This window comes from Grus americana, chromosome 28 (assembly GCF_028858705.1).
Source record: "Grus americana isolate bGruAme1 chromosome 28, bGruAme1.mat, whole genome shotgun sequence".
NCBI lineage: Eukaryota > Metazoa > Chordata > Aves > Gruiformes > Gruidae > Grus > Grus americana.
The window spans coordinates 890,246-917,387 of record NC_072879.1 but is presented as its reverse complement, the minus strand read 5'-3'; the positions used below and the strand labels follow the sequence as shown (position 1 = coordinate 917,387).

General features: G+C 40.2%; 1 protein-coding gene across 4 annotated transcripts in view; it reads left to right on the top strand.

Annotated features, from left to right (window-relative positions):
• KDM4B (lysine demethylase 4B) overlaps positions 1 to 27,142 on the top strand; it is a 90,868-nt gene that overhangs the window by 32,978 nt on the left and 30,748 nt on the right. For 2 of the 4 annotated variants that reach the window (XM_054805198.1, XM_054805197.1), the window contains exons 6-10: positions 2,887 to 2,936; positions 6,117 to 6,220; positions 10,515 to 10,652; positions 23,990 to 24,186; positions 24,670 to 24,702. In XM_054805198.1, the coding sequence (XP_054661173.1) occupies positions 2,887 to 2,936; positions 6,117 to 6,220; positions 10,515 to 10,652; positions 23,990 to 24,186; positions 24,670 to 24,702 (522 nt within the window). The remainder of the gene's footprint in view (positions 1 to 2,886; positions 2,937 to 6,116; positions 6,221 to 10,514; positions 10,653 to 23,989; positions 24,187 to 24,669; positions 24,703 to 27,142) is intronic. The other 2 variants (XM_054805200.1, XM_054805199.1) reach the window with 1 other exon arrangement.

Here is a 27,142-nt window from a genome sequence, read left to right as displayed (position 1 = left end):
TCCATTGTTATTCTACCTTGTAATCAATCATTTTATGTCTAGATCGAGGTAGGTAGCTCAATCTGTGTGATACTTGCAGAAGCCTTGTTTCTCTTGCTAGTTCTAAATAGCAACCCAAATTTTTATCGCCTATCTTTATGTAAATCAGTCAGATTTGGGAGCGTAACTTAAAGCAGAATTTGACCTACTGTTCCTCTTCTTAGGAATTCACAAAATTCACTGCAGAATAAATGTATAAGGGTGTATCCATAGGCTCTGCTTCCTAAAAGACTGGCCCAAACAAAAAAGTTAATTTCTAAAAATTGGAGTCAGCTATTACCAAGAGGTTGTTCTGTGGTAGGGTATTCTGATTTGTATATTATTACATATAGTTCTTTTTTACAAGCTGGAAATTCCTCCTCTCTTGCTGGTTTCTATCCAAGCAAGTCCTTTTTCTTTGTCTCTCCATGGACTGTTCTCTAAAGCTCCGCTTGGCTTTTTGCAGTCTGCAGTTTCAGATAACACAATAACCATGTTCCAATGTATTAAACTTTTAACATCCTCAAGATTCAATTAATCTTATCTTTACAACTCCCAATTACAGGCACTAATTAAGTGAAGGTTGCATTGTAGACTGGGGATATTACATTAATCATCGGCAGCCTTGTAGCCATAAATTAGTTCTTTCCCAATCCTTCAACATTTTTCCCAGAAGGAATGGAATATCTCATTTCCCTGTTTTAAGGGACATTAATCCCACAAAGGAGCTTTGGATCGGGATTAGTTTTATCACATTTATGTAAGTGATGAATGGTCTTTGTAAAACGAAAGCTACTAGCTTTGTCCCAGACAAATGAAATTGAATTGTTTGATAATTATGCAATTTAAGGCGCTGTCAAACTTTGGTCAGAGGATGTTGGGAGCCCATTGCTATATTTATTATTTTACAAGATTAGGTGCTACATAGTGTTTTCCTTTAGATTTTTTCTTTTTCTTTTTTTTTTTTAAGCCATCAGTTTAAATCGGCTTAACATTTAAATCTTGAAGCATCCTATGTATGATTTCTGTCCTTTGATATCCTTTCCAACCTGTCGGACCACAACAGGTAAATTTTGGTTCTGTACAAAAGCAATTGGGATATGACTTCTGTCTGACTCCTTGCATTGTAGATAAAGTTTAGACTTGAAAATTGAGAAGCTGAGCAAGGGAATAGGCTGAAAGTCCTCTAAAATCAGGTGTATTTTGAGAGATCCTATCATAACTAGAGCAATACTGTTTACCTCTTGTTAAGATCATGCAGTTGCCTGCTACAATATCCTGTTTTCAGCTTGTTGTAATGAGACATGATGCTTTTGACATCTTTATTGGAAATAACAAAAATAATGTATTTTTTATTATTCACATTGAACAAAAGCTATAGCTGGCAATAAATGTCACTCAAATATAAATTTTCAAAATTCTCTTAAACTGGTATGAGAGCCACATTTAATTTGATGCAGTATGTAAACAATCATTTACAAAATTCCATTGACAGTATTACGTATGTCATCATGTTAAACATGGTTAAATGTATCTTCATATTTAGTTCCATCGTTATAACCTGAACACAAAATCTTGGTTGCCTGATTTTTGCTTCTGTGACTACCGAGGTAGCAGTAAGGTAACTAACAACTTCTGGGAAGAAAACCAACTATTTGAAACTCCTGATTTTTTTTTTGTAAATGAACATCATGCAGAGCACTGTTTCAGCAACTATTAGAAGCTTTTTTGCAGTTGTTTTTAAGTGGTTTTTAACCTCTTCATTATATTAAAGCACATTGAAGCAGCTGAATTTCCTGTAAGAAACCGGAAATTTCTTGTTCTTGACTTTCTGAAGTGGGGAGCATGTTTGCAGCAGCCAGCAGCGGCTGCACACACAGCAGAGCTCAGTGGAAGGCTTCGTTTTATTCTATAACTTACTGTATCATCTCTTCACATGACAAAACTGGTTTAGAAGTAGGACTCGGTTGCTGTTTTCCAGCGATCACAGGAGAATATCTCAATTAGGCTTGTGTGTGACTTTAGGCAGTTGATTTTGTTTCTTTTCCCCAGAATGACGTTCAATACTTTGCACTTGTGGGGGAAAAAACCCCCACATTTCAATGGAATTCTCTTGCACTCATTTTACCCCTAATCTAACAAATATGTCTTTAAAAAGTGTAGAAATTGTTCCCTATACACTTAAATGTTGTTTTTCTCAGAAGACCCTGCTTTTTCATTCACTCGGTCAAGAAAATTATCAAATACTTCAATTCTCTTATTTCACATCAGACAGATACAAGGATTGACTGCTTCAGCCATTGTGAAGAATATTTACTTTTGAGTAAGATGAAAAATATTTACACAGATCAAGATAATTTGCTGTCGATACGCCAATGTATGCAGACCCTCCTTCACACCTTTTCAACCCATCTGAAATTCCTTGCCTGTTAATATTTAGCACAGCACCATGGTTTCATTTTGCAGATATCTTCCTGGCGAAAAACATGCCTGCTGTTCCCCATACCGATTTATTTCTGTTTTTTCCAGTGCTGTATGATCACTTTGTCTTCTTGGTTTTCCTTCTACCTTGTGAAGTCCTGTAATGCTGTTTAAAAAAATTACAGGAAAATAACACACATCGTATAACATATATAAGAACTTTTATTAAAAGACTGGCTTTCTTCCATGTATTATAATTATGTGTTACTGATACCTTCCAGACTTCTACAATTTTGGTTGTATTTCCAGATGTTAATTCTAAGTGTGCTGTGCTAAAAGTTATTACCACACTTGTTTCTAGTCTTCTTTTTCTTTCACTGTTTTTACATTATAGGGTGATTATTTTTTTTAATTTTTATTTTTTCTTCTGTGTTAACTTTCTCCTAGGTACGCCATCCCTCCAGAACATGGCAAGAGACTGGAACGCCTGGCAAAAGGTAAGCTTTGCTTCCTCCTGGGTGTGTTCTCAGTGAAAACTGAAGCAGCCAGGGGAGAATCCTAACCTTGATTTTTAAACAGATTGATAAAGAATTGACATTGAACTGGCTGCTATAATTTAATCTTGCAAGAGCTGCTTGATGAACCTGCTGCATTGGTATAATAGCTTCAGAGTCAGAAAACTTGTCAGTGAATTTTCCTACTAGTGCAACTGTTTTCTTAAAGCCTCAGTCTTCTGACACACCGTGACCCTAACTAAAATTGATGGGAAAACCCCTTGAATTTTGAGGCATTGAGCCCGAAGGCTTCCACGTCTGGGAAAAGGGTTTAGTAAGAGACCCCTTGTGCATCTCCGTGTGTAATACGAGGTTTGTCACGGTGAGCTGGGGACTGTTCTGACTGCGAGGAGTGCTGCCTGGGGGTCTGCCGGGTACCCCCAGACACAGGTTCTGCAGGGAAAAAGGGTGGTAGGAACTGTTCTTTCTTCCTATGCTGTAAAAATTGCATATCCAGTATTAGCATTGATTGCTTTCAGTCGGAAGTAGGAAATGCTTAGAAATTCAGCAACAGCATTCGTGGAGAATAGCTAGTTCTCACTTCCCTCTATAATGATACACACTGGGTTTGGCAGGTTTTATTCCAGCCTCATCCTCCTTTATCCTTTCAGTACAATAAAGTCCATCTTAAAAAAAAAAAAAAAAAAAAAAAAAAAAGGGAAAAGAGGAAAATAAAGGGGAAAAAAAGAAGCAGCAGGGCTAGCTTGTGCTGTGATAAACTTTTCCCTCTCACTAGGCTGGCTGTAAATTTTTGGCCTTGCAAAGCGCCAGCCTCAGCTGCCTGCGAACATACTTTGTGTCTGAGTTCTTGCCTGACTACCTGCCAAGGTCGTCCGGTAAAGCGACCGCCTGCCCCCGGCACGAGCAGCAAGTGCAGACTCGGCATCCTGTCCTTGGCGTTTCCGCTGCTTTCCAGTGGGTAACACTTGAAGCTTCAGGGAACATGTCTGACTGCAGAAGTATATCTATTTTAATTTATTGTGTTTGGGTTTTGTTGCTATTTTTGTTCACTTCCAAATGTTCTACACGCTGCCCAGCTAAAAAAAGCTCCCGTCCCAAAATAATTAACCCAAAATCTATGTGTTTCATCTTCAGTGAGGCATACTTTAATGATTTAAATCTGTTGTTGAAGTTAGTGCAGCAGAATCAGGCAGGAAAATCTGGAAGACTGTATTCTGATGCAAAATAAAGAAGTTCTGATACTGTTTTTCCAGAAAGTAGGCAAATTCATAGTAATGACATTTCTTGCTGACAGTCTGACATTTTATTGACTTGTCTCATACCCGAATAAAAAAAGAGGAGAGTGTTGAAGGGAGCAATTGCTTGTGTAGGATAAATGTGGAATAAATGAGTATAAATGTCCTAGGGCATGGTAGTATTTTTTTCCTCTGCACTGAGTGCCATGATCCCTAAATACAAATAATACTGAAAATGGCCGCTCAGAAATGTTGCATTTCAAAGCTACAATTCAGTTTAGTCATTTGCCAGGTTTTATAAAAGTTACTTTTTCATCTATTAAAAAGTCAGTAAATCCAGATGACCTGTGTTCTGTAGAATCTGCAATACCACACCAAAATCTGACGTAAATAATGCTAAGTATCTTGCCGTTTGTAACTTAATTTTACTGGTGATCAATTTCTGAGGCGCATCAATGGTTGGCAGTGTATAAAACCAGAAGCAAATTATCAATAATTTCATCTTTATTTTAGTTTTTTGTTGCTTAGTACTTTTTGGAAGTTGGGCTGGGTAACGTTTGGAAACTACAGTGAAACAGTATTTCTTCTTGGGCATTCTCCCTGTCCTTTGCATCAGTGGCCTATACTATGAAGAAGTTTACTATAGAGAAATGAGTGTGCAATTAATATGGAAAATGAATAGCCGAGCTGTAAATGGGCTCACTGGGAGAGCTGTGGAGCCCATGGAGAGAATGTTAATGTGTTGCCATGTTATTGGTGCTAATCACTTAAAATGTGCTTCTTTATTAGTAGCTTTAATGAGAGCCACTTAAACTGTGCATTAAAAAGAGGAACTGCAGAGAGGGACGACAGACTGGGTAGCAGACAGTCATAATTTTAATTGAAATGCTTTTAGTACAAAAATATAAGAAAACCTGGAATCCAGTAATCCTTTTCACTTTCTGAAACCTCTTCCATTATGTCTCATCAATTAGTTTTGTTTCCAGAGCTTGGGTTATTTATTTTCCTAAATGGTGATGTTTTTTTAATCCCTATAAACACATAATTTGTTATTGAATCACCCACTTGGAGTGAAACGCATGGTCTTGAAGAAAATGATTTTACATTGGCTTAGCTGATATTTCTGGGAGCGAAGTGCTGACATCAAGGGATTTGTTCAGTTTTTACCACAATTTTAGTATTTTTAATTGTTTGTGATTTGTTTTAATAGCTCAGCGTGGATCTTGTAGCTGTGGTAGAACTTCACACTTCATAGTGCTGAGATGCTGAGTCAGATCACCACTGAATGAGTGTCCCTCCTTCCACTGCCTCCCGAGGGATATGTTTTGTTTCCTTTCTTTCTTTTGACTGAATATTAACATCTACATGCCTTTTTTTTTTTTTTTTTTTCTTCTCTGTTAGGGGGTGATATGTAGGGCAGATTGATCTGGAATCTTAGAAGTTGCATTACTTTCCCAGGAATAATATAGCTGCCCATCAGAGAAGGCGTACGAAGGACATAGCAGTGTTTGGAGTAGATGGTGCATGCTTGTTGCTTTTTCCTTGTCCAGATTCAGAAAAAGAGTGGCTCAGGGTTTAGCGTACTAGCCAAAACCTGGGACAGCTGGGTTCTGTGTCTTAATTTCCTAGGGTTTTACTGAGACTTTGACCAAGTTGCTTATTCCCATAGAAGTCTTCGATGCTAACTCTTAACTTGAATGGAATTTAGACTTACGTGCCTCAACATGCAAGTTTTTGTCAGAACATTTCTATGGTATTTTAAACATTGAGGGATGTGCTAATTGCTGACATCTTCAGTTGTACACCTATTGTTTTGATCTCTGTAAAGTATTGAGGCAGGTTTTCATTCTGTCAGCTTGTCTCTGCTTAAATAATGACTGGATATAATATTCCTATAATGACACTCCTCTCTTTAATGTCTCCACAGGATTTTTTCCAGGAAGCTCTCAGGGATGTGATGCTTTCCTCCGTCACAAGATGACCCTCATTTCGCCCTCAATCTTGAAGAAGTATGGCATCCCTTTTGACCGGGTACGTTCAAAGGATGCATTGAAGACACTGGTGAGCTGTTGAGTGCACAAAGCACAGCACCCCTCTTTTAAGGAAGCAATTCATTGCAAACGACTGGGGAGCCATTTGCTTAATTTCTAAATGCATTATTATGCTAAATGTATCCTATCGGTTTAAACCAGGTGGCTGCCTGTAAACGAGGATTTGTGGTTTGGCCAAGACACTTTCTGTGAAGTGCTTCTTGTCATAACAGCTTCCACTAGAACTAACTTTGTCAATTAGGGAGCCTCTCCAGGAAGAGAGGGGCAAACTGTAATACAGATGCTGTGGCTTATCAATAGGCAGCATAGCTCACTGGTGATTCTTGAAGACAGACGCTTTTTCTCCTGGATCCAGTATGAACCAAAAACTGGAGTTAGACCTGCTGGTTCTCTGTTGTGTAAGCGTTTGTTCTACGCTAAGATCCATGAATCTCTTAAATCCTCTTATTTGAAATGAGGGGTCATGTTTATTTGGTATGATTGTTTTAATATGCTTATTCTTAAAGTCTTCTGGCAAGAAGTAAATCTCCTCAGCCAAGCACGCTTACCATGGATTTAGTATCTGTGCAGAATGAGTCAAACTACTGCTGTGTGTTAGCGGCACACAGAGCCTGTCCCTGCCAGGACGGCCAAGGACGGCCTTTGGGTGTGGGGAAAGGAATTGAGTTAGAGGTACTGGGACTCATAACTCCAGTGAGAAGTGTCAAAGAATGCTTGATTCAAAGTGATTTCATCCTTCCCCATCCCCTCTGCATCATCAGCTGTAGAAATATTTTATGGCCATCCTTTTCTAAGTAAGAACTCTCAAATTCTGGTCATTATTATTTTTTTTTAAGTGTGGTTTTGCTAGAGTTAGTCCACCTGAGACAAAGTATAGGACTGATTTGATGAGCCTGGTGATTCTTTGAGATGGAAGTAAAAGATCTTGGCTCTTTTATAGCATAAAAACTATGAATTCATTCAATTTACTGCTCCAGAGACTTTCATTTTTCCTAGTGGAAGGCTGTGATGAATGAAATTTGAAGTGTGATCATCTGGCTTGTCAGATGAGTTTGCTGTCAGTGCAGAGGAGACTTGCACGAAGCAACGTGGTGCTTATGGTTCAACATCAGTGGCTAGACTTGGCCTGGTTTGCACGTGATGGTTGATATTAAATTGCTCATAGAGAGCAACAAACCATTTTTCTTGTAATTCTATCTGTGGAAACTAATTCCCAAGTGTGAAAACACAGGTACCTGCTACACATGGTTGAAAATAATAATGAAAATATCTGAATGTGGGATCTGAATTTTTGGGTAAAGATTTTCACTTTACAAATTTCAGGAAAGTGGTTATGTGGACTGGAATATGGGAGGCATCTCAGTTTAATACATAGATGCCCCTCTGAGAAATGACTTCTGATAGAGGATAAAAGACGTTCTCTATCCATACCATATTCAGAAAAGACTATGAAATCTGTAGCTAGTGCGAGCTCCTGAAAAATCTGTCTGACCGTATCTTTATTTATTGACCTAAACTGTAAAGTTTAAGGATTTCTTCTTACGGTTCTTTCTGCTTCAGTATCAGTTGCATGCTGTGTTTTGCTGCTACTCGCGATGTGTTCCTTACAATGTTGTTTTAACCAGAAGCTGTAAGTGGTGCCATAATTGGCTGAACAAAGCCTAAAAAGCGTGCGCTACTTTTCTAAAAAAGAAACTGAAAATAATCCTTTAAAAAGTACCTGTTGGTGCACACTAGCCGTTCTAAGTGAAGTGTGACGTGCAGTTGTCCTGCAGAATGGAGGACAATAGGAAATGGGAATTAATTTCTGCCATTCCATTCAGGTAGCGTGTTGGGGCAGTGCTCTTGGGTCTGCCGGGGGCCAGAAAGCGAAGGAAATTCTTGCAGGGCTTTAAATGTGTCAGTGTTGTAGGTAGGCCTGTTTTTCTCCAGAATAATACATTGTTGTGTGTTTGCTTTTCCACCTATCTGAGGAAAGCAGCATTGACTAGGAATTACATACTAAGTGATTTCTGATCAATAACCAAGCCAGAGAAGCAAAGGAGTGTGTAAAAAGGCAGTAGAGGAAAACTTTCCTTCCACACTTATCCTGAGTCGGCTTTACTGAGCTGTATGGTGATAGGGATGGGATACAAAGTGGTTTACATGCAGGAGTTTCTAATTTATTGCTTGGTAAGAAGTCTTTGCCTGCTTAGCTAGGTTTCCCACTATGAATCTTCTGATTTGTGACGTGAAGGGTTTTTGCAGATTGATGTCTGGTGTCTCCTTCATACTGAGTATATGTAGAAATCTTAATGCTAAGAATCTGATTTTTGTCTCCCTATTTTTTTCCAAAAAATAGGAGAGACCATTGTACACATAGAGGACAATATTACTGTCAAAACCAAACTTTCTTTTTCAAAGGAAGGGGGATTATTAATGTGTTACTTAAATACAATTCCTGATCCTGGTTTACAGAACGTGGGTGGGGAAGCGTGTTTTTTATGATAGCTTCTCTCTTCTCTATGGCACTCACTGAAAGGATGTTTTTAAATGTAAAAAGGAGGAGGAGATCTCTTTAGTCTGAGCAGCCTATATCTGAATACCTCCTGTCCTGAAATAGTAGCTTTTGAAGGAGGATCACTATTATTCAGAGAGAGTGAAAATGTGCTATTTTTCTGTAGAACCAGAGATAGGATCCCTTCATCTAAATTCTTGGCAGATTTCAATGAAGTGAATAGGCGCGCATTTATAAATCTCTATAATGGTATTTACTTCTGGAAAAAAAGAAACAGATCAATACTAGGGCTTTTTAATAATTAAAAATGTGTATTTCTGTAATCTCCTATTGATTTCTCCATTTATTCTTCAAGAGCTTGCAGAAGTCAGTAAATTTAGGGCTTTCTCCATGAGTGGCAGTTTGCGCTGGCTTTCCTTCAATAGTTATTACTTTTCTGCATGGCCTATCCATCATCTTGAGTGCTTTCTAATTTATTGTAGGGATAATGTTGACAACAGTGACACGGAGGACATACACTGTGGGCTCCAAATGAAGACACCAGGATGTAGATTTCCTGACAGAAACATAATCTTTCCGTCTTCTGAAGTTAGCAGTCTACCACTCTGCTTTGATTTATGGAGGGGGCTGGATGGGAGGATGCTCTGTGAAGCTGGGTACAGACCGGACTTCAGCATGCAGAAATACTGCTGAAGCTTCTTGTATTATCATAGCAGCTTTTATTTTCTCTCTTTGGTTTTTTTTTTTAATTATTCTGCTAATGTTAATAACATTAGCAAGTTTAGGTGTTAGTCCAGCCAAGTGGGTAAATGTTTTAAGTTCTGTCTGTTTACATTTTCTATTTGGACCCATCCTTGTTTTTATAGGTGTGAGTTCTTTGAACTCTATAGGCTGTGAACCGCTGTGTTGTGAGTTAGTGCTGGTGGGAAGGAATCCAAATGGAGTTGCTTGGCGTGTGACTGCTGTGAAAGGTCTGTCAGCACTTCTGGGTTGGAAAGACAGGGAAGGTCACATTTTGCCTCTTTCCTAGTCCGTAGAAGGGAGGTGCTGTCGCACGCTTGCTAAGTGGGAGAGCTGGGCTGGAAGGATTGCTCCAAGCGTGCTGTATCACTGCCAGTCGCTCTTATGATCGGTGCCATACTCTAACAGTTAAATTCCCTTTTTTCCCCATTGTCTTTTCCACATAAGATTTAAAAAGAGGATTTTTGAGAAGCATTGCAAATGGATTGGCCTCTGAATACAGCTGTAGTCTGCAGAGTTTTTAACCCTTATGTTAATAATGTCCATAATGCTTATTGGTGTGTTGATTTTACTCAAGTAGACAAATGGTGGGCTGTAATTTTTAGGGTGTTTGACTTATCGGTGAACAAATGGGAGTAAGACTGATAAATGTCAGTGGGGAAATAAGTGCAGTGAAAGAACATCAGTAGGACCTTGCAATGTAGAGTGCACGTTAGGAGGGAAATCCAGTTTTCTTGGCTCCGCTAGCATCATGGTGGGAGTGTAGACTTGGGGCTAAAGTGTTTTAAATAGTTCAGGTCTTGTGACCCCTTCCATCCATTGTACTGTCTTTTCTCCTTAATAGAAATACTTCAGTATTTCTGAGGTTAACAAGAAACTGTTCCAGGTTTAGCCAAGAGTTGGCAATGACCGTTCTGCCTACCCTCCAGTTGAGAGAGAGAGATTTAACCAGTGAATTTTTTTATAGGTCTCTGTTCTCAAGCTGCTGTGTCAACTGATCTATGGGGTATCTCTTCCTTTTATTTTTGTTTTTCAGATCACCCAGGAAGCCGGAGAGTTTATGATTACATTTCCTTACGGTTACCATGCTGGCTTCAATCATGGCTTCAACTGTGCTGAGTCTACCAATTTCGCCACTTTGCGATGGATTGACTATGGAAAAATGGCCACCCAAGTAGGTGTCTGTTGGGATGAAGGGTTACTTAAAACCACTAGCTCATGAAATGCAAAAGAATGAGAGTGGGAGACTTACCCTCAAGAACAAAATGGAAAGTGCCATCGTTTCGACAGTGTGCTCTTTCATTGTGCCATGTTGCTGTTTTATGCCTCTTGATAATTTGTGTGATTTTGAGGGCGCAGTAATGACTTTCTTAAATGCTTGATGTTACATACACCTTGTGAAGAGGTTGTTTTGAGACTAGTAAATTAGGTACACACTGAAGGGGAAGCAATAAGCTGGAAATTCTTTTAAGCTTTAACAAGACTGTGGTAATAACCTTCTGAAAATATCTGAATTTCTCTAATCTATGCATTCAGTTAAGTTTGAAGAGGAGAGTCGTGCTGAAATGACTTTGTGCGGCTATTTCTCAGTAGGGCAAACTTCTTGTATGTTTTTTTACTTTTGACAGTTCTGAGTCAGTGATGGTTTTCAGGACAGCACACATACTGCATTCTCTTGTTTTTAAGTGTGAAGTATAACTGATCAGCTTAACTGATTCAATAGGATCTGTGAATTTTCAAATTGGGGATCAGTTCCACACAGTCTTTGAGGAGAGGATAAATGATTACGGGCTGGGGGGGGTGTATGTGGTGGTATTTGAAAATTGCCTCAGATGTTCCTTTCCAGAAAGGCAGACTTAGTTTTCACTCTAGAATAGCATCTTTCTTTTCTTCTGTGAACTCAGCTGGACTCTGTAACTTTTGTAATGTGTCCTAATGCTTTGTTCTGGGCAAAACCAACTCTGTTCAAAATGAACTGCAAGTACTCCTGTGTCTCAAATCTGTGGAACAATGTAGTGATGTCCATTTTTCCTTTACAAAGGTTTATATTCTGAGAGCAGTAAAAGGTAGGTGATTACTGAATGGCATCATTCTCTTCTCAGCTTTGGGATCCTGGGGTCCTTGCCAGCGCCCTTCTTAACCCTCCACTTTCTTGCTATAATGCCCTGGGCTGTTTTTGAGCCAAGCTGAAACTTTCTGCACAGAATTCTATTCAGTAGCCATCAATGTTGTGTGTTAATCAGCCTGAGCGGCTGCTTTGTGACTAACGTGAGTCGCTCTTTTTGGCTTCTGGAGGCTAGTGCTGTTTCTGGCACTGCAGGCTTCAAGGGATCTTGTAGAATCACCAAAAATCCTCATGCTGTTTCTTCCTATTTTTCTTTTTTAATAAGTGAACATCGTTAACCCAACTAGAAAAGGAAGATGGTTGTCACCCCATGGGAGCTTTTTTCCCTGCTTTTCCCCCTCTTTGGTGTTCTATCTTCCCCCCTCAGCAACAGCAGGCAGGCAGTCTTTGGCTATCCGATGGCGCAATAATTGGTGTCCGAGAAGCTCAGCCCATGGAAAGCAAGCTCAGCCGATCAGGTTCCCGAAAGGTGAAATGTCTGTCTTGCTTATTTTTTTTCAGTAATATTCAGCCCATAGTTTCAAGGATTCCACTGTTAGCCTACAAATTTAGCATTTGAATGCTCTCCTTTTCTAAAAGAAACAAATAGATTTTATTATTTCATTTTTGAAACTACAGTGGTGTAAAAGCGTTTTCTGTTAGGCATGCTAGTGGCTGTGCCGTGAAATAGAAAAATGAAATACACCGTGAAATATAAAACAGACAAACTCACTGTGCCAGTGGGGTAACACCTCTAAATTGCTATTAATAGCAACTGAGATGATTCTCATAACAGAAGAATCCTCTGAAAAGTTAGGTATTTGTCCCCTCTGTCCCCCACGTTGGTGTTTGTAATCTCTTCATATCCCATCAAGGCTGTAGACCAGACCCTGTGGCAGTAATCGAGGCTCCAGAGCCCGGTGGAGTGGGAGTCGTACATATGAATTTGTTCTGGAGTTAAAGGGATGGTAAGAAAAACCTAAAACTGTAAGAGACCTCAAATCAGTGTTAAGTGTGTCTTAAACTCAAAAATAGCCAAGCAAACTTGGTTTGTAAATTTTAAACATCGTGTTTGTCTGCTGTGACCTTGTATACCAGGTTTATCTGTAGCAAATGGTCATGGTGTTACACCCCAGAAAATGGGGTTTATCATGGAAATTCTGACAGACCCTTAACTACAGCAATGCCAGCAGGCACCACTCTAATATTAAAAGCAATTTTGGGTTCAGCCATGTGTTCACAAACAAGTGACATTTGGGAAGTGCAGTTTTAGATTGAGCCTCCATGCTTACATTGTTAAGCAGCGTAGCATGAAATTACTGAACAAGCAGCATAGAGAGCTCTGAGCAAATCTAGGGAGAAAAAGTTGAAGTGCGGAAGGAGACGCCCAATTTATTTCCATTGCACTCAGTGACACTTGTCTGTTCAGCGATTTCCATTTAATATTGCCTAAACCACGCACTGCATACATGTTAATTAACCCTTTGATACCTTACTATCAGGTTCCAGATGAGGTATGAATGCTGTTACACTGTAAGGGCAAAAGGTTTGTTTAAATCTCATTTTAAGTTAAACAGGGACTTAATGAAATATCAGCTGAGTGTGTACACTCGAGCTGCCTGCACATTTGTGGAGAGAGAATTTGCAGAGACACGCATCCTGGAGTGTGTGATTTTTTTGTTAACTACTGCAGGTTTACTAAATTCAAAATCCAACTATATTGATTTCTGTGCTCTCAGGCACAATTAGATTATCCTTGCCCATATCAGAGCAGGTTTTTTGTTTTTTCTCGTCATGTCCTCGTTCATAAAATCCTTGGAAACTCTTGCCTGGCTGGCACTCTGCAAGTACATACCCTTACTGCGCTGGAGCCAGTTGGCCGGAAGGCGATTCTTCTCCCTTCCTCAGGTTAGCAATACAGCGACAAGTCCTACCAGTACTCATGAGATCGGCGACAAGATAAGGTTCAAAATTAGGCAGTTGTAGTGTTCTCCTGGACATTATCCTGGGGACGAAATTTGGATTCTGCTCTACTGAGAGCGATACATGTCAATGGCATAGCGTAGGAGAGAGCTCGCATGGGGAGGTAATGGCTCACCTCAGAGAAACGTAGACAGAGCCGTGCTAATTGCCTGCCAGATGGATGAAATGTTCTGCTAACCACAGCAGAACCTGCCTAGGCTGTAAAAATACATAATAACCAGACTGAAGTTTAAAGATGGCTCTGCTCTAATTATAGAACAAATATCAGCATTAGGGAAAAAAAAAACAATGGCTGCAGAGTTGTGTAGGAAACGGCTAGTGGGTAAATACGCTTGTATCTCTGAAAACGTGTAGCCAGGATGAACAGATGCTTAAAAATTCAAGTGGAAGTTGGTTTGGTGAATACCCAAGTGAATAAACTAGCTGTCCTGTTTGGCTCAAAGCTTTCTGAGAACCCAGTGAGAGGTTTTGGAGTCTCTTTCAGAACTGCTTAGGAGAAGTTGATGTGAAGGAATGGGAAGGGTATATGTATAACGATACCTGGGATGTGATGCTGGGTTTCACGTCTTTAGATGGAGGTTGTAACCATTGCTGACAAGTAGCCTTTTACTGTAAGAATGTGTTGACCAAAACATCTTTATTAACTAAACATAGGGCCAGTACGCAGAGATAAATTTGTGTCTTCATCAGTATCAGATGTCTCCAGTATCTGTTTAGCATGTCCCAGGCTCAGGTGGGCGATTTGGGACCTGGTGGCTTTTGGCACATGGGTTACCGCAAACGTTCAGCAGAATTCTTTGCTTTCTCTCTTTAGATTTGCCCTGGTCTTGTTTCAATTTTTTAGCTACAGCAGGTGCTTGCCTCTTCAGTCCGATTTGCTGATGCTTCTAATAATTGCTTCTCTCTAGCTTCAACGCTGAGTGCTGGTATGTGACAGACAAAATTCATGTCATCTCTCATGATGTGTATAAATCCTCAGGACTGATTGCTCTCTGTTCTTGGCAAACGTCAGTCTCTTTAGATTCCAAGGAAGGGAATAACATTCTCCTTTACTTCATGTCTTTAATTATATGGTGGTGTACCACTGGGAAATAGATGTTTTGCCTACAGCTGGACATTGTGCCCAGAAGTGTAAGAATTAACAGCTCTTTAACTGTTATCCCATTTATTGTCAATGTAAATGTCTCCATCTGTCCTCGAGGAACCTTGTGTTGCAGCTGACTTCTTTCCAGTCAAGGTGACTTTGAGGCCAACCACAGCTTGCCTTTTCCACCTGATCTGTGTGAAAAGCTGTTGTTGAACAGCACATCTGTCAGTTAGTTGTCTAGAGATGGGAGAGAGACCTTCAGTTCATCTTGGGGCTCCCGTAGATAATCCTGGTGTGCTGTCACTAGGTTTTTCCAAATACGTGATGGGAATTCATTTCATCACTCTGTGCTGTGCTGCATGGGGAGATCAAGCTCTGGCAGGGAATGCTTTTTTCAAGATGCAGTCCTGTTTGACTAACAGGAGTATCAATCCGTGCAACCGTGTGCAAAGTAAAAAGAGAACCAGAAAAAATGAGTTAAAAGGGTTTTTTGTAGTGTTGGAGATACTGGCACAGTATTTGAGGAGTCAGCTGTAGTCTGAATACTCTGCTTTAGACCTTAACATTACTGATTAAATAATACAGTTGAGCAGGGATGAATTTATTTCTATATACTGTAGTTAATGTTTACCTACATAGGCAGGGTCTAGAAAATGAGGGAGAAATACTTTCTTTTGTACTCCATAGTTGGGAGTTCTTCAGTCATTTGTCTTCCATTAACTCTTTGTCATGTTTTCTGTTTGGTTGTTGAAGAAGGCCTGGTGAATGAAAAGCAGGGAATGATCATTTTCATTCCTTTCCATCAGTTTTGTTTTCCTTTTTGTTTTGCTACATGAGCCTGCATTTCCTTTCTGCATTACTGTTTTGATTTGCTTTGTTTCTGAAAACTCTTGGATGCAACCATGGACAGACAGAGGGTCTCGATAGCTCTGTATTTGACTAAACAACCCTTCTAAAGGCAAGTGTTTTAGTGAAGTGTCATTCCTGAAGTCGAGGTGGCCTGTAAGTCTCCTGGTATTCAAAAAGACACTTTCAAGTGTACAGTTTTACAAGAAATTCAAGTATACCTTGTAGGTCAGCTTTTCTATTTCTTTAGCAAACTGGTGGATGGAAATAAGTGGATGGGAGGGGAACAATTTCTTCCACATTCCTTTATATTAATAGCAGACGCTCCTGGGTGAGAACGTCTGTGTTACTATCGGTTGACATTTTCATACCTTCATTTTATCCCCTCTTTATTCCAGAGATAGTGCTGGAATTATCTATCTCGATACAAAATCTGGTCAAGTTGCCCTTCCTTCCCAAATCTTCCATTTTACATTCTGCAATAAGTAGCCGTCATCTCATCCTGCCCAGTGTCCCCATACAGATCTCCGCTCCCATGCAGTTCCATCCTGCTCTGCTGCTTAGTTGTTTCTCTGGGGAGAAGGGGAAAGACAAGTAAGACTCTTCTGTTTGCATTTTACTGATATATAAAGTCATCTTCAAGAGACGTGCCTTTTGGATCTCAGTCTGTGGTCTTTTACATAGCTTATTGCTTTCGAACCCTCTCCTGACATGGGTTTTTTAAGTATAATATTGGAATAACAGATCTCAAATTTACATTTGGAGTATTTGTGATTTAAAGTTGTCTAGCATATAATGTTTGTTGTAAAATTGAAGCTTACTTCTTACTATTCAGATGTTAGTTAGTTTTCTCTTAAAAGATGCACTTATTTTCCAAGGAAATAAAATTAGTGAGGTTTCTGCAGAAACTGTTTGGTAATACTGTAACATTGGTCTCTGAAATAAGAGAAATCAGAATTGTATTTTTGCAGTACTTTGTATGTACGTCTTAACTAACTAATTAGACCTTTTATGCTTAGAATACTTATAAAAATAAACTATGGAAATTATTTTCCATACTAGACTTTTTTAAGAGATTAAAAAATTCCTCTTGTACAAAATCTTCCACCTTCTTTGTGCTTATTTTTTTGTATTATTTGTAAAGATCCCTAATGCTTTACTCTCCACAAAGCACTGACTCTGTGCAACAAAGAGGAATTTTTACGGTATTTTTCATGCTGAGGTGGAAAGGAGACGGTTCTATTTTTCCGAAACTGTCTTGGAGCTTCATTTTGTCAGCTCTCTTCTGAGATCTCCTCCTGAAGTACTGATTGGGAGGTTGCTTGTCTTCACTTTTGTTAATGAAGGAAGAACACTTGCACTTGTTTTAGCAGAAAAAAAAAATACACCCTGAAGGTTTCCGGGATTGCAGTCCTCAGGATGCCCGGCTGCTGCTGGACTTAACGACTGACATCCTTCTGGATGGATGAGTGCTACCGGGGTACCTGGCCTGTCCCTTCTGGGTGTCCTGCCCTTGAGAGGGGGCATCTGAGAGACCAATTTTAAATCCAGAGTGTAATTATAAACTGTTCAGGACTTGATTCATGGCAAATGGGACATTTCTGCCTCGGGGGCAGCGATGACTTGGGGCAGCTTGCCTCCCTCTCTGCTCAGTGTTTGGTGTAACCCTTAGAGCACCGCACTGGAAGGATCTGTGGGGTTTTTTTAAACGGATTTTTTTAAACATACTAGGCCTATTTATGCTACTCAGCCTAATTTACTTTAGCTTAATTACTGCAGGGCGTGAAGAATGCTGTTCTTGACTTTTGAATGCTGCTTAGTAATGACTTTGCCAGCTCCGGGTGACTCTCCAAGAGCCTGCCGTGGAGACTGCTGGATCTCTGGGACAGAAAGCTGCCCTGAACCCGTGGAGCCCTGATGTTGCTGGGTTGACACAGTCTCCCATTTTCTGTCTGCCTCACTAACCCTGTGATTTATGGTGCGGAGGTTGTGGTGTGCTTTGTGGCCTCAGTAAATAGCGATGTGAAGAATGTGTTCCCTGCAGCTTATTCGTTCAGCTTCTTTGTCACACAGGAGTCCCTGATAAAGTCTACCAGCCCCAATCATTCATGTGTCAGAGCAGAGGCTTAAGGGTCATCTGGCTTTGGAGATGCTAGTATGGCAAGGCCATCAAAAATCCCTTTTAAAAGCTGCCGTAGCATTGTGCTTTCCTGCGCAGCTGGTGTTGCTCCATTGGAATTGCTTCAAGCGTGGCGTGCAGGGGCATAGATGCGAAGAAAGAAGAGCAGTCTTACGTTCCACCTAAGAATAAATAACTAAATAGCGCATTCTGTTCAAGAATTGCAGAAATAGTGATGTTAGAGCTCTGAAAGGCAGTGTGGAAGTGTGAAGTAGCTGTGAATTGACATTAAACTTTCCCATCAGGTACCTTTCCTTTTTGATGTCCTCCACAGAAATTCCTTCAGTGTACTGAAAGGCAACATTTTTTACCCTTCTGCCTCTTCGCTTTGTGCATGAAGAACACTTTAAAAATAAAGCCCACTCTTTATTATCGTGCACTAAGAGTAGATTGCTTATGAACAGCCTCTTGTATTTTTTTTAACTCCATTTTGCTTCATTATTTGTCTTTGCTGATAGCCATGCTTATAATTTTCTTCCAGCTTGGTTCCCTAGTGGCAGTTAGCAGTTTCACGGGTTTCCAGGGGTGGCTCATAGGTGGGCGCTTTCTAATCTCTGTCATCGGGATTCAGATCTTGCTTCTGCTCTGCACTCGCCTGACTCTCTCCCTGCTTCGAAAGTACGTGCAGGAAGGTCAGAATTATTACAGGAAAGAGCCAGAAGCTCTTCGTTTGGTGTGCGGTTTTCAGAGGGGTCTTGATTGCTGTTTCCTTTAGGATTGATATACAGTATCTTGCCTCCTTTATTTATACATCATCCCTCCCTTGATTCTAAGTTGTAGCATTTGGTGTTGCAAAAAATGTATTTTCAGCTTCGTATCCTTTTGAAAAACGTTACTGAAGAATACTCGTTATTACCAGGGGAAAGAATTTCATAGTGCGCTCGAAGCAAATCTTGGGTTGTCACTTTAGATACTGACACTTCATATTCTGCCAAACATAATTATTCATGTTTCTACAAACTGCCTATAGATCTTTGTTGTCGTCCATGGGATACGAAATGGTGGATTTTACTACTTCATCTGTTGGTTTACAGGTGCATAATACAGCCCAGCATTTAGCTTTCTTTTTAAAAGAAATGAATAAAAAGCAGATGATCAAACAGGAGGATAAAAGGAGAACTTCAGTCACTTAGCAAGAATCATCTAGTGTGTCTGTCAGTTTGGAGCCGTAGATCTTCGCCAAGCCACGTCAGTTCCCGAGCTGGTTTCCCCCCCCGCCCCTCCGCTGAGGGTTTTTGTGTTTGTCTTGCAGGAATGAGGATCGCATCTCTTTGGGATAGATGCAGTAGTCATCGGCATCCTTGCAGGTGTAGTCTACAGCACAGTAAAAGATAAAAAAGAATTCTGGCAGGGGGTGAAAAATAGATTTGCAAAAAAAAGGAAGAAATCTCCTTGTAACATATCAGCCGAAGCCCAATGCCAGTTGGGATGGGTTAGTATTTTATTTGCCTAAAATGAAGCATGTCATGTAGCATTTTTATATTATATCTTGAACCAGAATACTCTTATTACAAATGGAGTGGAGCGGGGTAAATCGAACTCCCCAGCTAACACCACTTGCCACTTAGCCACTAAAATCAGCATGGAACATTACGGAAGCGAGTTAAGGAAGCAGGCAAGGAGAAAGCGTGCCCTGCAGCCAGGGACCAAGGGGAGTCCTTGGAAATCTTTGCCTAATTGTTTTGTTTATGAAGCTCTGTAGAGGATTTCCAGTGGATTTCCTAATGAACTGGTTTGTTGTTGAGACTTACGGCAATGCTGGTAATTACACGAGAAACAGGGGGTCAAGACTCATCTTCCTTCCCACAAGCTTTCAACTACCAACCATTAAACACACAAAGTATGCGTTTTAGGTTTTTCTCCTTCTCAGAGTTTAACTCCTCATTTACTTGCACAATACCTGCCACTCATCTTCAGGCGCCTTTGTCACTTTTTGAAACCTTGGCTATTTGTGAGAGCATTGCTGTACAGGGGCTGAGTGGAAGGAAAATCAAACTGGAGCCCAAACGAGTTTATTCTGTCGTATTGGATGAGTATTACCTAGATCTCAAGTAACACGTCTCTAATCCAGTAACAAATTAGATAGCTGTTTAAGAGTATTATACTGGGAGGACTTTGTTTCTCCCAAAAGCTGAAACTTTATACCTTCTCCTGGAAATTTATGGAGGGAGGTTTAGGAGTGTTGTCTGCGTTAGCAATATGTGTTCCTGTAATATACTGCGGGAATTTCTCAGCTGCCTTTTGAACGTAACCATCTTTCTTTCCCAGTAACTTGCTTTTAGGCTTCATTGTTATGAAAAAGCAGATAGTAAAGCTTTAAGCAAAGATTTTGGTCTGCAATTTAATGATGGCCTAATAGCTGAAAGAACCTCAACTTTGAGTGTGTTGGGTTTTCTTATATTTAAATTTCCATTAAGGCAAAGTGGGAGGCTAGCCAAGTCTTAAATAACTGTGCAGTGGCCCCCTGATTTCATCTAAATGTGAGGGGTTTTCCATGAGAACCAGAGGTGCCAATTTAAATACATCATTTTTGTGACTATTTCTACATAAAGAGAACAGCTATTTTACATTAACTTTTTATATGTTAGGGAACAGATGGGGTTCCATTTGGTGTTAATAGCTGGGAAGTGAGGGAAATATCCTTACAAAAATGATGCTGAAGGTTGAGGTTGAACGAGGTTGTATTTTTCCATACATCATTTGATTTTATTACTTCAAGGAGACAGTCTTTTTATTTGACTGTCCTTTTACATAGACCTATTAGTGTTTATATTTTAAAAAAATATTGCAGATAAATAGCGGTTACACATTCGGTAGCCACAAATTTCCCACTATCAGTCTTTGAGTTGTAATTGATGAGACAGGGTTCCTGGTGTGGTCAGATATTTCACCACAGTCTGCGACTTTGAGTAGCAGATAATAAAATAACAAGTAGAGGAAGAATGTTGGGTTTCTGTGTTTGAAAAGTGCTTCACTCTGTGCATTTCCTTATAGTATTTTTGCATGTGCTTAGATTGGAAGTTGCCTTTGCATGTTCTTATCCTGTATGGTTAACAAAGTCGTTAGCTTATGAAAAAGGCAAGGTGAGGCTAGGAAAAGCCTTCAGGAGATGGAACAAATCGAGTTCCTGCAGATGTGATGAAGACGGAAGCGCCTCTTGTCTTGTTGCTGTTTTGAGTCCGAAGACACAGAGCTAACCCTAAAACTGTTTTGATTTTTGTTTTCCACCCCTATTTTCAGGACTTGCAGTCGATCCTTAGAGGTCCTGGTTTTGACTATTCTGTTGCTTATTCTGTTGTTTGATCTGTCGCTCTGACAGCCTTGCTGTTCCCGAGCGGGTCGGTGTGGTGGTCTGGCTACCAAGCAGGGAGCGACAGAGAGACGTGAAGATATTTGATTAGATCTCAGAGTTCCTTACATTTCTCACCCGTCATTTTGACGTGACAGGCGTATCCTTCATGTTGCCGTTTAGTCATGGTCTGTGCTTTGGGTGACCATATCACTCTTAAATCTTTCACAGGTCTACTGGTATGTAGGAGTTCTGTGAATGCCTGAATCGGGGCTTTGTGCTTCAGTTTTGGCTCGCATAAGGGAAACAAGCTTTCATATCTCTCTTTAGTGCTTGTGTTTAAGTGTAGATATGTTAATTTAATTTTTTGTTATTGTTGTTTCTATCAAGTTTAATGATAATGAAATATATAAAAGTGTTAGAATTTGAGGGTGGGAAATGGAATCTGGAAGGATATGTTCTGCAGAAATTGGGATAGGGAGAGACAGAGGTGGGGGGTGTAGGCATAATATCCCTTAGGAAATACATGTATTTATGACCACAATTAAATACTTTGAAAGAAATACGACTCTGTATATGGAAGGGGAGGCAATACATGGAAATGGGTATCATTGAAAGGGAAACACAAGCTTGCTATTTTTGTTCTGCTCTAATGGAATAGAGCAGGTAATTAATTGCAAAGGAAATTTCTTGCCCTCCTCTACCCGCAGTCTCCTCCCTTTCCCACCCCTAACACACACATGCACGTTCCCTCTTGCAGTTGTATTGGAAGCATCTGCTGTATTAAGCAGGATCTCGCTGCTGTGTCTGAGGGAAGGGTATGGAAAAATACCCTGGCCATTATGGGAACGTGAATGTGACACAACTGCAGCAGCTGAGGAAATATAACTGTATGGTCCGGAAGAAGCCCCAAAGGAAAGAGGCTTTGTAAATTATTCATGCTTGCTAGTGTGAAAGCAATAAAATTAAATTAAAATTGAAATATAAACATACATCATGTTAGATTTGTGTAAAGAAAAGAACTTGGCTACCGCAGACTTCTGGTGTTGCGGTACGCTGGAGATTGCAGCCCACAGTGTCATTTCTCTGAATAGCAGTCTGAATAGCATCCAGAGAGCTCAGTATGTGGATTCTCCATAATCTGTGTATACTTTACATTTCGGTGAGACTCTTAAGCTGGCAGTGGTTGGAGACCGTACGGGAGACCTTTAGATCTGTACGACTCGGGATTTGATCCGCTTGATGTGAAGGAATTGACATCTGTGTGCTGCAGCATGTTGGTTCCAGGTTAGGATCAGAAAGTGGACTGTTCCCCTTTTAAGCCATTTTTCAGACTTTGTAAAGGCAGAGGAGGTCAATCTCCGTAGCTCATCCATGATGTGTGCTGTGGGGTGCTCTTCTGTATTCCTCTTTGTAGCGGTGCACAGGTGCTTTTAAAATTTCTTAAGGAAAAGTGATTGAAAATCTGCTCAATACAAATCCCTTAAGCCAGTATTGATGGAGGTGCCGGTGAGAAGCTTCTGCCTGACCAGGAATTTGAAGCATGGGTCCCATCTGTGTTCCTGCTGTTCTTTGGCCAAATTGCATTTCCAGCCTTTCTGTCCCACACTATTTTTCATTAAATGAATGGAGTTTTCCTGAAAGCGCCTGTCCATAAATACTCCTTCCCACTCGGCACGCTCAGGTTATTGCTGCTGTCCTCATCAGAGCAGCAGAAGGTAGCCAGCGGTCTTTGCAAAATGAAAAACAGGAGTTGGGAGGGAAGTGGGATGGCTGAGAACTGTATAGAAAGACTCTCAGTGGCTTCATAACTACGGCCATAAATCTTTTAATAATGGTGGTGAAAAATGAAAGAAGAAACAGGAGAAGCAAGTCTAATTTCATGCATTTCTGCTAAGAGAAAGGATAGAATAGTTTTGAAAAGGTGTGAAGGGAGGGTGAAAAACAAGTCCTGAAGAGTGGCTATAATTACCTCATCCTCAATTCGAAGTTGAAAAGCAATTTAGTACAAGTGCGTACCAAGCAAAGCTTTGCACCGTACAGCAGAACTAAAAAGGGGGCTCAACTTTTCATGCACAACAGCAAAGCTGTAGTTGCAGCCCCTGTGAGACAGGCGGGTGTTGGTGTCTTGCTGTGTCCTTTACAATCCTGTACCGCCTTCTGGGTTAAAAGTTGATAAAGACTCATTCAGTCTGGTATCTGTGTCCTGGGTGAGAATCACCTTGCTAGACTCCGGCTGTTAATTCTGTGCTTCGTCAGAGCAAACGGATATCCAAGTAAGTGGTCTTTGTGCAGGCGTGTACAATGGCAAGGGTGTAATTCCAGAGGTTAATTTTAATAAGCATATGCTAGTTGCAATGAATAACGCACATTTTCTTTGGCTTAGGCATATGTGGTTTAGGTGCAGAATGTAGTTATTGTTGTAGCCTTTTTTATTTCCCCTACAGTCTTGTGAAGGATTTATGTGCAACGTCATGATGTATAATTATGAAGTTTAACTGCCTTGTTCACTGGGTTAGGCTTTTTGTTCCTTAAAGGCTTTTTTCAGTTCTGAAGTGATATTAATAATCTCTTTTCCGCAGGAGACTGCCTAATGGAGGGAATGTAGGTTTGAGATCAGACTCAGACCTGGTCTACATCAGCCAAAGTTATTGCTATCTAATGACTATTGGACAGTAGATGAGTAGTAAATTGGGTATCAGCTACTAGAAAGCTTTAGCTTGGTTGGTGGGCTTAGAGGGAGAAGATTCTTGGGAACAGTCTTTGGCTACCCTCAATGAGCATGGCAACTTGTGTTGCCTCTGGTTTTGCCAAGGGCAGGTAGAGGCTGAGCTTTCCATTAAGCTGAAACACCCACATGTGTGTCTGCGATTCATAGCACTTGACCCCCTCTAGTAACCCAGCATCGTCCTTGCAGACAGAATGGGTCAAGTGTGAGTTTGGAGAAAGACAAACTCAGCTGATGAGAAATGAAAACGTGCCTCTGATCTGACATGGTGCTGATGTCTGGCTATCTCTTGCAGTGTACTTGCCGCAAAGACATGGTGAAGATTTCAATGGATGTGTTTGTGAGGGTTCTGCAACCAGAACGTTACGATTTATGGAAACAAGGAAAAGACATTGCTGTCCTGGACCATATGAAACCCACAGCTCTGACTAGCCCAGAACTAGATGCCTGGAATGAGACAAAGGCAGAGTTGAAGGCTAAATTGCTTCGCAGGTAAAGATAGAAAGAGGGGGGAAAAAAAAAAAGGAAAAAAGCTGTGTCTGAGCACTGCATTTAATTGCTAATATTTTAAACACTGTCATTCTTGTTTTGGGATAGTTCAAACTCTTCTTTCTCTTTTCTTTTTTTAACACTTCCTCTTGTAATTTTTCTTTGGTAATGTGCTCCCTCATTGTTCTGTTTTCTTTAAATGTTATAGAAGCACGTGTTTTCTAAAAGTAGGACACTGTGTGCCCCCTCACATCTCATCTCTTCTGGAAGACAAAAAATCTATAATAAACATTTATAGCTTCACATATCAGAAAGCAGGAGGAAAAAAAACCCCATTAATTGCAAAAGGGATTTTATGCATGCCTTTCTGTGCTTCCTTTGATCTCTGTATTAATTTTCTACAAGTTTGTGGGGTTTGTGTGTTACAGCATGCTTGAATTGAAAATTGGCATGCTAACCTTTTACTGTTGGACTCTTGCTTTATAGGATAGGAGATGAGGAAGAGGACAACAAACACCGGTACGTGACTTCCCTCATCAACTTAAATGACTTCATTCTTTTTCCTGTCAAGTTTCTTAAACTAGTAACTCTGAAAGTGTTTTCCTTTTTCAGTTAGTTTTTTCATGTCTGCTTCCTTGAAAGGGCACAGAAAATCTTTGGGCGGTGAGGTTCCTCAGACTTCATCTTGGTTTTCTGTAGTTTTCTGAGATCTCTTGCATCATTAGAGAAGCTCAGTTATCTCATGCTGGTTCTGGTTTTTCATTCTTGAGTGTACACCTGATCTGCTGAATCGGTAGTAATGATTAACTGGTTGTAGATAAAGCTGACTGGTCACGGAAGTAGGTAGTTAATAAAAAGCTGCTGCTGTCCCAGAAAGTGGACTTGAACCAGAGTGTATTAGACGTGGGCTGCTGATGGGAGAACTTTCCTTCCCTATCAAGCTTGCTTGAAGAATGAGCCTCTTGTATTATAGGAAATCAAATTATCAAAGGGCTTTAATGTACTCAGATGTAAAGTGTGTGCCCTTCCATATGCTCCCTTACCCTTCTTTTTTACATCATTCTCATTCCTGCTCTGCCTGTTCCCCAAAGTGCTTGCGGTGTAGCACACACAGCTTGCTTCTTTCTGCTCTCATCTAGTAGTTGTTGAATCTCTGGTGTGAGTGTTGGCAGTCTCTGGAAGTTGTACCTCTTCATCCAGGTGTCATTCTGCTGGTAATTTCAGTTCCATTATCACTTCTTTGAAATCCAGGAAAAAAGCTTTAAATAGGCTTTAGGTTTCTGGGGCTGTCTTTGATAGGGACTTTGAGTAACAGTTTAAAAACTATTGACCTAATAATTTGATGATAGCTGATTTATTTAAGGCATTCTATCAAAGAAAAAGATAACATACCAGTAGGAGTATCTCTCTTTCTCTAGCACAGGTCTTTATTGTCTTCCAGGAGTTTTCAGTCACCTGCTGTTGCTTTGGACTGGTGGTCCTGTGTCTTGCCTTTTCTACGTGAAATGATGTGTCCATTATTTTACAAATACTGAAATAGGAGAGCGTGTTCTCCACTAAATCCATGATCCAAAAGACATAATAAATAGGGTATTTTGGCAGATAACTGACCTCTGCGATGTTGCTCCACTCCAGAGGTTACCTTCCTGAAATGTTTTCAGCTATCCCCTCTATAGCGAGCTTCAGGAAGAGCAGCGTAGTCCGAGAGGCAGAAGTTGCAATTTATGCTCTATGGGCAATGACTGTCTGAATTCCATTGGGTCCCTGGATCATCTTCTTCCACATCTGGAAATCGGGAATCTCTTTACTGCCTATGGCTATTCAGGGTTACTTAAATATATGTAGTGTTTGCACAGTGTAAGGTACTATATGAACACCAAGGATTATTTTCCCCTTGAGCCTATTGCTTCTGTCTTAACCTGAGCTATTGCAGAAGATCCAGGTACTTTTTTTCCCCCTTATCTAGTTTCCTAGATTATTCCAGTATTATCCTGAAGCAGTTTTGAAGCTGTTGAATACTGCTTAGCAGTAGTCTCTCTCCTACACATATGTCTTGGAAAGACGTAATTTTACTTGAAGACTGACTTTTCTCAGCAGGATGGACTTTACTGGAAGAATGGGATTCACCTCTGCCCAAACCTTTTCACAGTTGTATCTACTTAATTTGAGTCACTTTGCGGTCTGTTTTTCAAAGAGTACAAACGCTGCTTTTTTGCCAGCGCTCTTAGAAAATGTAGCTTTTAAACTCTGCAGAGAGATATATTACTTCTTTTCTAAGGTCATTCATACTTAGTTACCTTGGAAAACTCAACTTTGTTTACTTCATGGCTTCAGGGAGAGACTGTTTTAGTCTAGTCGACAAAAAGCCCGTTTCTGGTATGTGAATTTGTCAGATACAAAACATCTTCACTTCTGGAAACGTACAGCCTTCAACTTGTATTTCTGGAAACACAGTTTCTTTAAATTATGTGCTTTCTGCCTCTCTTCATTTTTCCATAACTTCAGAGTGAGAAGAGTACTGCAAAAAGATCTTTTTTATCTACTGTGAGTATAGAGCTTTGTGATTTAATTTTTGCCTGGCATTTCTACACCACGGGAATAAAACACACACTTTACTAAAAATAGCTTGAAATACTTGAGTCTACTCTGATGCTTTCTTCACCAACTATAGAAGGTTCCAGCTGCAACAGAAAAGTCTTACAGGTTTATCTCCTCCTCCCACCTTGCTTTTCCCCCGCAGAGAAGGTGGTGTGTACTTAGAATATGGGTGAAGAGAAAAGTTGATCCTTCTGGGTTCAGCTCTGTGTTCCTGCTAATGAATGTCTTGCAGGTGTGAAGTTAACATCTATACTTGGAGGGCTACCATATGGTCAGAGTCTAGCAATTATAAATTACTGTGCATATGGATCAACTTTCTTTTCTACTAATCATTCATCTCAGGTTGAATTTTTTTTCTCCC